The sequence below is a fragment of the Acipenser ruthenus genome, chromosome 7 (genome assembly GCF_902713425.1).
Source record: "Acipenser ruthenus chromosome 7, fAciRut3.2 maternal haplotype, whole genome shotgun sequence".
Lineage (NCBI taxonomy): Eukaryota > Metazoa > Chordata > Actinopteri > Acipenseriformes > Acipenseridae > Acipenser > Acipenser ruthenus.
The window spans coordinates 43,438,544-43,448,202 of NC_081195.1; the positions used below are offsets into that span (position 1 = coordinate 43,438,544).

A 9,659-nucleotide genomic window follows, 5' to 3' on the forward strand; every position below is an offset into this window, starting at 1 on the left:
TTTATGAGTTTAAAGCTGGGTGTGTTGGAGGAAAATGCAGCACTGCAAGAGATTTTTATAGAAACAAACTGTGACCAGGAACCAAAAACCAGCAAATATGTAGAACTGCCAGTAGGGTTTTTAAAGAAAAAAAGGAAACAAATCAAATGCATATGGTTATTTAAATGTGCAGTGTTCCTCTTTGTCCTTGAACCCTGGTCCCTGGTATAATGTTTCAAGTCCAGTTCTGGGCTGGACAGTGGAGGTATTTTATTTCATAATTAAATGTAGTGACTGTAAACACTGACATAAATGAAAGTTAATTGAAAAAAAAAAACTGATCCTGATCCTTGTGAAGAGGTAGCTACTCCATTGTTCCATAAAAACAATGACTGATCCTGATCCTTGTGAAGAAGTAGCTGCTCCATTATTCCATAAAACAGGAACTACTGTCCTGGGAGATTTGTCAAATACTGTAAAGCCATAAATATTTGGTGAATCACACCCATAAAACCTATTTTGCTCCAGAAATGTTGGCAACCTGTTGCAATATAGGAAGTATGTATTAGTGGAATTTGATTTCGTGCCAAAAATGTTTGAGGTTTATTTTTTATTTATTTATTTTTTTAATAGGTGAAAAGTACTAAAGTGGTTGTAGCTAAAAATAAATAAATAAATAAAACATTTATCTTACCTGTCATGAACTTCCAATCAATATATAGGCTTCAATTAAATGTGCAGTTTTTAAAGAAACTGGTATTACAAACATGTATTTTCCAATATGTTATCAGTTTGCTTGTCGTGTCTTCCAGGAAACTCTTGCACTTCTTGGGGCATTTCCCATAAGCTGTGTCTCTGGATCAAGCATCTTGCTGGCTACAAAATGTAACAGTGTCTAGGGGAAGCAGCTGATTGGTTACTGACAGGAAAACAGAAGTTACTGAGGGGTGGAGATAATTTCACTCTCCAGGTGGAATAGCCTTGAAAGTGAAAGACTAGCTGAACGAAAGACATACAAGAGATTTCTTCACATAGTTTAGTACTAGATATGATAAATAAAAATACATTTCAAAATGACACATTGGAAACCTATATAGTGAATGGATGTGCATGACGTGAGACATTTATGGAATTAATTTCTTATCAACAATCACTTTAAATGTCTTCTGGTTCTGCTGGGAACAGCCCCTTGCATTTTCTTAGAATGAAAGCATCCAATGTTTAATTCACATTGTAGAACACATTTATGTTGATAATTTGTTTAGGATTTTTTAACCTGTAGATAGACTGCACTAAAGCTTTATTAAATGATAAGTAGTAAAATGTTTGATGAAATTAACTTTCCATAATAGAAAATATGTCTGCCAAACAGATCATTAATTTAAATTAACAGTAATTCTAACATGAGAATTTTCATAAAGGAACATATTTGATGAATATAATGCCACCTAGTGGATTAAAAACAAAATACGCAAACAAATGCCCATAAGGGAGGAGCAGATAAAAACCAGGAGCAGGGAGATTTATTTTAAAATAACAGGAATAGTTTCAGAGCCCAGCCTATTCATTTTATTTGTTTGAATCATATAGCTCAAAAACGCCATGAAGCAGATTCCCAAAAGAGTATAACGAACAATTTCTAATCACATCTTCACACACTGACAGTACGGCAATGCCACCCGAATAATGTAGTTTTCCTTGGGGGATTTGTACGGGAAAACTTGCCTTTCTCCCATCGTTATTTATTTATTTCTTTATTTATTTTTGTATGCACCAAGCCAATGAAACATTGAAACAATTATGTGGGTAGCGCCAACTAAGAAAACTACAATACCCAGAACGCACCGTTCTATAATTCTACAGTTTTATCGCTGTTTCATTACAAACTGCAGTTTTCAGTATATTTTTACATTACGCAAGCCAGCTTTTTCTTGCATCAGTAATATATATATATATATATATATATATATATATATATATATATATATATATATATATATATATATATAAATAATTTTTAATTTTATTATTTAGCCTAACGCTTCCTGGTCATTGCTCTCGGTATCAAATCATGTGACCAACATTTGACAGGATAGCAAGTATTTCCGCAAACAGTCACAATTAATACTTCGCTTTTGCTGCTCTAAATTTAGTTTTGATGTTATTCACATACAAAAAGACATGGACGAAGATGGATTACCAATTGTAGGATCTGGAGTAGATCTGACAAAGGTTTGTACATTTCAGATTTAAAGGAAACATTTAGCGATAGCTGCTAACTAACGACGCCTATCGGTACTGCAGTGTTAATGTTATATTCGTTTTACAGTTTGTATTTGTTCTTTAAATGATTTCTTAACAATATATATTTTTTTTAATATTAGGTTCCTGCCATACAGCAGAAGAGAATTGTAGCATTCCTAAATCAGTTCATGGTGCATACCGTGCGGTTTCTAAATCGGTTTTCAACAGTTTGTGAAGAGGTGTGTATAATATACTTTAATATAATAAGCATTTTTATTGTATACATGCTTTTTAGGGGTTAACAGATTCAATGTATGTTGCTTATCTGATACTGGGTTTCACATACAACTGTACTACCAGAGAATGGAGGAGAGTATTGCAGTCTGTATATCATGCCAGTCAGATTCAGATTGCTGGTAACGTAATGCTACTACTACTGGGGCACTTTGTATACAAAAAATAAATACTGCTCAAAGGCGGGAGGTGGGTGGAAGATTAAGTCTAAAAAGCCCTGGTTGAACTGTTGCTTGAGTTCCACTGAAAGAGAATAGCCGCGTAATGGACACGTGTATGCAATGCATTTGTGTTTCTGTATGTATTATTTAGCTATTGATATACTGTGATGTAAATCGTGACAATACAGTAATATCACTACGCCAATGCATGTCTTGTCTTTATTCTTTTCTTTTCTTTTTTAATGTAGGCCTACATTTATTATTTTGTACTCTTTGTTTCCAGAAACTAGCAAGTATATCCCTCCGCATCCAGCAAATTGAAACCACTCTGAACATTTTGGAAGCCAAGGTTGGTCCTGCTAGCTCAAATGGTACATTATACAGTAATACAATGGGTTAATTACAAATCTAAATAATCAAACAATGCATATCTAAAATTTGAAAAAATAATTTTTAGTCTAAAGCAAGCTTTTGTTTAGAAAAATGCATACCTTATTAAATATTAATTAAATAGTGATGTACTGGCCATACAACGATATGCACCTTGATATACATTGTTTTAAATTTTTAGTTGTCATCTATCCCTGGTCTGGAAGATGTAAAGATTGAGGGTTCAAGTCAGCGTCAGACTGCTGTAACAAACAGTCCAGTGTCTGATATAAACCAACCAGAGACGCCAGCAGCAGCTACAGCTCAGGTAAAATATCTTTTGTCTGTGTGTGTGTGATTATTGTACAATTAATATTGTAAAACAAGATATTTTTTGCGGCAACTTAATTTCACGGCAAGAAATGTTTGCGGTTTGCGCCTGTAGCTTAAAAAAATCTCTAAAATCAATATCTCAGTGTTTAAAAAAAAAAAAAAAAAAAAAACTTATTGGCATATTAAAATCAAGTAATGTACAGTAATGCAAGTGTTTATTGTTTCAGATCTGTCATTATCTTGCACAGTATCTTTGTAAATAGCAGTACTGTAATTTACAGTACAGTAATGTCACTGCACACAGAAAGATAAACACATGACATGTTTAAACAGATAGGCTGTCTGTATAACAGTTAGTAACAGCAGTAAAACATGTCTTGTCTACTCAAATTATTTTCAACATAAAAATTCAACTGAATAACATAGTTCATTAGTAGCTGGTGTATTAAACTATCCAGCAAATAGTTTTAACTGAAAATGAAAGTCTGTATGTAATGTGCATGTCTTTTTATTTTAATGAGAATAAAGAAAGTGCTTAAATAACCAACACCAAAACAGTCAATATCATCAACTGATTTAGAAAGCTGGACATGTCAGCAACATCAGCAGTCTAATGCAGTATTACTATTACTGTAGTTTTTTTTATTATTATTTTATTGCTCAAGTGAACAAGCATCCATAATGCCTGTTTCACAAAGCCCATGGTAACTTCTGTGGTCATCTCCTGAAATTTTAGCAAAGTATTGATGAGCCATTTAGCATTCAGAGGACGGATAGCGGAAGTGTGGAGGTCTGGGTGTACCTCCTCCAAAGGAATGCTCTTTTTCAATGCATCACAAATAACATCACTGTACCACTTTGTGAATTGGGCTTTCATTTCTGTTTTAATGGCAGCATTCCCAGAAACACCCAGAGGCTGGAGTTCACTTGTGCAATTTCCAGGAACAAATACCCGACATATATTGTTCTCAGAAAGTTTCTTCAGGAAGGCTTCAGTTCGCTGAGCTGCAAAAACATCAGATATAGCTAGAGCTTTTTGAGTGTTTGGCAACCCAAGCTTCTGACGGACTGTTTCAACATATGGAACAATAACTGTGTCTACATAGTGCAGCATGGTTTTCTCTGTGCTCCAATGAGATTGGCTATGCCAGATATCCTACCCTTCAGAAAAAGGTACTTTGGGGTGGACCTGCTCTGTTTTCCCAGCATAAATGATCTGGGGACACAGCATCTCTCCAGAACTAGCCACAGCAAGGAGGAGAGTAATTTCACATTTGTCCAGCAGCCCTGTAAGTGGAACTTGTTTTGATCACTCCACCTCCATGGTCCACTCACTAACTGGAAACATCCTAATACCTACAAAAACAACAAAACATTCCTAAATTTAGAACATTTAGTACATGTGTCAAAAGCATGTCCAACATTTTGACCAAATCCAAAGTACAATACTGTACTCTACCATAATAAGCACTGTATAAAACATTTCATAAACTGGAATACAGTATTTTTCAGAATCTAGTACAGTACTGTTTCTGTGTTTGACATCATGTAAAATACTGTACTATCATACTGTATTTAGAAGCAGTAGTACTGTAACCTACTCTAACTCTACACATACTGTACTGTATTAATGCTACAAAGCAGCGCTGTGCTCCAAGATAATGTTCGTACTCTACAGAGGAACCAGTACTACAACATGCAATAAATGGGATCAAACCCCCCCCCCCTTTTTTTTTTTTTTTACAAAAGTTTAGTACTGAATAATAAAATATAAGCTTCCTACTGCAACAGTGCAGCACGATAGCTATGTAATTGTTAGCTTAAATTAAACACATAATGTATTGTATTAAAGATCGCAACTAAAATAAACACTGTATACTGAAAATGAGCAATCACGGGATGTACAGTGAACCGTATCCTTGATTCTTCTAAAAAACCTTCCCTTCAATTGTTCGAAATTTGGCGGCAGTTTTTTAGCAGCCTTTGTTGCCTTCTCTTGACAGATCCCATCCGTATCTTGAGAGACATGGCCCGGGCATGACCAATATCAACTTCACTTAAGAGGCTTGGTTTCTTGTGTTTTAAAATTCTAGTTGCTGCTGCAATTGCAATTGATCGATTGACTACGCCTGTCACGTGGTTACTGTACTGAATAATACGTCGCATGTATTTAATTAATAATATATTTCACAGGACATTAATTTTGCTGATTTAGATGAAGGCAAAATTAATTTTATTATTATTTGCAAACAAAAAAAGAGGTTCTACATAAGCTTTGTTACTGATTCGGGATGGAAAAATGTGACACAAAAAAGAAGCATAATTTGAAGCTCTGAAAATATTTCTCCTTAATAATTTGAAAGTATTATTGTATAAGACTAATACTTATACTGAATTCTAAAATACTCTTTTTTTTAACAAAACACATTGTTTGCATGTTTTGGTAACTGTTGAATGATGTTTAATGCCATACATTTTTATTTTAAAGCCACCACAAAGTACCACAGACACTCCAGGCTCTCAAAAAGAAAACCCAGTAAAAGGAAATGTTATGACAGTAGCAAAAGATCCAAGATATGCAAGATACCTGAAAATGGTACAAGTGGTAAGTGTTCAATCTTTGAAAGAAAACCTTCTTAAACTTTGGTTCGTTTTCCTTTCTAGACCTGTGTACAAGCGTTGAAAGCGCTAAATTGCTGATATTCAATTTGTCTTTTAGGGTGTTCCAGTTATGGCAATAAAGAACAAGATGATTGCTGAAGGACTAGATCCATCTTTGCTTGAGTAAGTTTGTTTCAATCGCACAATAGTGGTGTGAACTGTAATTAACTAAGTAATTAGCCCATAACTGAGTCTTTGTGTATTCGTTCCTATATAGAAAGAGTTATTCTGGCACTTACAGTGGAACGCTATATGATAGCTACCAGGGGTCGTTACAGCAAATCAGTGATGGTAGGCTTACTGTAAATCAGTCTGTTTAGAGCATTTGGCATAACTCGTATAAGCTGAAGAGCATGATCTTGCATATTTACTGTTTCATGGGGCGTTTGTTGAGGTTGTAAGGATAGAATAGAGGAAGCAGGAATTAGCTTGTTAGTGGGAATGAGGCGGACAAAAAGAGCCCAGACTTAGGAGAGAAGGCGAGCCGATGGCCCGGACTTTGAGGCGGGCTTGGAGGGGCCCGGACTTGAAGTTAGGATAGGAAGAGATCCCCGACCGATGAGCCGCCTTTACGTAGGACCAGGCTTGGTTGAAGACTGAAGCCTCGAGGTTCTGAAAACACATAAAAACACTTTCGGGGCGAAGGAAAGTTCGATGTATCAGGACCTGAAAGGAGAGATAGAAAAAGGTTCCCTGACTGATCTGGTGCTGCCCTCGGACGAGGTGAGGCACAGGCCTCCGAAGCCGGGAGCAGAGAGGCATCCCGCAGGGAACCTGCAACAAAGAAAGATGGGTTAGTCTGGGACTCGGCACTGAGAGCGTAAAGCGGGCCACGTCCCGAGGGAAACAGAAGAGAGTCTTGGGTGACTAGGTAAGATTAGCGCATGAGCTGCGACAGGATAGTGTGGCCGGGGGTCCCCTCTGACTCACAGTGGTGAGAACCAACCAGAGCGAGGACGAGGTTCCTGAGGTTGGGGAAGTGAGACTCACTTGCCCCCCAAAGAATGGACCCTCGACTCCCTGCAGAAACCCCACCGTGAGACAAAGAGGAGACGTGCCTGGGTATAACATAAAAGAAATAGCTGGAAAAGACGGGAAAGGAAGGGACATACAAGACAAACAGTAAGTTTGCAGGCTTCTGAAAGACCTCCACAAACTGAATTGGTATAGCAGTAATATGTGATTAATTTGTTTCTGCAAGCAGAATCCTTAACTGTTATTTATTGTCAATCTTGCTCAGCTGCCTGAGAGGAACCCCCCCCCCCCCCCCATTGGTTATACCAGCACTGACTCCTTAGCTAAAACAGATACTGAACTGACAGACAGCAGCTGTTAAACATCTGGCATCTGAACCAATCCCACATCATTCAGCTTACATTCTTATTGGGTTCAGTAACGGTTAAGGAGATACCCTTTTTTTGTTGCAGTTTTTAAAATTGTATTAATTTTAAACTTTCTTAAAAAAACCTGTTCATTTTAAACTTTCTGGAAGGTATACATTTATTTTTGTATCCCCTTTTAGCACCCCTGATGCCCCTGTTCCTGACAGAGGAGTTAAAGAGACAGAGGAAGAAAGTAACAGCTCTGGTAGTGAATCCTCTTTCAGTGACTGACACTGTCAGCCAATAAAGCTAACATGCTTCTACTTGCCGGAAGCTCATGGTGATGAGACTGACATGAAGTGTGTAAAATGCCTGTTTAACCCATTATAGCATTTGTGATGAGAAGCGAGCAGAGGACCTCTCAGCAAACCTAGAAACCATGGCAATACATCTCCTTTAGCCCCCCATAGTAGACTTTCTTAACCAATGTTTCTGAATATACAGAAGAATCTGACATTTTCAGCCCTGATTGTTATGGGCTGTCATATGGGTTGACCCTTTTGAATAATACTGCTGTTTATATTTTGAAGCAAACTTTGAACTGGCACTGGAGATACTTCCTTCTTATCTTACGCTGTGATGTGGTCCTGTGGGCTATAATTCTGCAGCTTTATATATATATATATATATATATATATATATATATATATATATATATATATATATATATATATACACACACACAGTATACTCTGAACTTTTGTAGAGTGCTGCATTTATTCAACTAACTAGCCTCCGAAGGGGGCAAGTGGGTTGTTTAAGCCCATCTTTAATAATGAAATAAACACAGCACAACCTACACATTTAACTGGGGATTATCTTGTGCAATAAAAAAAGAGTGCTTTTAGCCTTATTAAAAACGACTCTAGTGACCAGTTTTCTAATTATAATTACAGAGGTTGGTGATGTATAACTACTGTACCAGAAAATAATAATGACAAAGGAATGTGGATATTTGCAAGTGATTCAGATTAAAGGCTAACTGGAAGAGTAACTTTAACTTTGACACTACAGTACCTTAAAAGTTAAGTGAAGGCCGATTTTCCAAACACAAGCTCAGTACAGACAAGAAATGCATCGCCCCAATGATTTCTAAGTCAGACTGATGAGTGACATACTATAAAGTGGAGCTACTTATTGTTTATAGTTGCACAGTTCTGTTCCTGTATGTATTGGAAACCTCTGAGTGACCACATTTGTGGATCTAGGGCCTGAAGTGTCGACTAAGATTGATATTGCTTGGAGGCAGAAATCTGTTTTTCAAATATGACACCAAATCCAAATAACGGAGCCTATTTGGTCATCTTAATTGTGTTTGAAAGAAAAGGTCACATCACTAACTCTGTATGATACAATAAAATCTGGTATTTTATAAAAACAAGTGAATCGGTGTGTTCTCTGTTTTTGCTTTTTCGGAAGTAGGCTGGTAATTAATTAAAGCTTCCTGAATGATGTTTTCTTTTATAAGACTCCTCAAGCAGAAGTATTTTCTTTAAAATGTTACAACAACAGTGTGCTGTCACAGACAAACAAATACAGTGGGCTGACCCTGTAGTTCTTCTAATAAACACAGAGAGCTAAAGCATAATAACAGATACCATCTTTGAATCAAGATTAGAGTTCCTGCATGTTAATTACTATTTTTTTTTTTTTTGCTGTTCATACAATCTGCTGTATTGATGACTTAAATGTATCGATCGCTTAAGCAGCAGAATTGTTACCACAGATATTGCTATATAAAATAAACTCAGAGTTAGATACACAGGTGAATAGTATTTTTTATGAATAGTTCAAAAGTATCATAATGCTATTTTTTCTTTGTATATTTAAAAAGGAATACAGTTAAATACTGAATGGAGGTGATGTGCAGTATTACTTTGTATGAACATTTCCTGTGTTATAGCTGATATACATTTCCCTTCATTTTTATTTGTGTAAATGTATTAAACTGGATTATCCTAAATGTGTCTTCATTCAGTAGTTATTATTTTATGCCTGTAAAGTATAACAAAGTATTAATGTAGTCATTTCCACAATATCATTTACTTTAAAAAATAGACAAGAATGATCATTCTAAATACAGTACATTATTATTATTATTATTATTATTATTATTATTATTATTAGGGGTGAGTTATAGTAGAGTCCTTGAAATAAAATCATTATTGTAATACTTTAAAATCTTTTAACAATTTATTAAATTAATTTGTACACAATTGCCAGAATGCGCTGGCTA

General features: G+C 35.9%; 1 protein-coding gene across 1 annotated transcript; it reads left to right on the forward strand.

The window, feature by feature from the left end:
- The first annotated feature begins 2,042 nt into the window (after positions 1–2,042).
- LOC117414803 (WASH complex subunit 3) lies at positions 2,043–8,804 on the forward strand. The gene is made up of 7 exons (XM_059027004.1): positions 2,043–2,211; positions 2,364–2,462; positions 2,962–3,027; positions 3,250–3,375; positions 5,869–5,985; positions 6,100–6,164; positions 7,564–8,804. Exons 1-7 carry the CDS (start codon positions 2,161–2,163, stop codon positions 7,652–7,654), a joined length of 615 nt encoding a protein of 204 aa, XP_058882987.1. The 5' UTR covers positions 2,043–2,160; the 3' UTR covers positions 7,655–8,804.
- Positions 8,805–9,659: the final 855 nt, after the last annotated feature.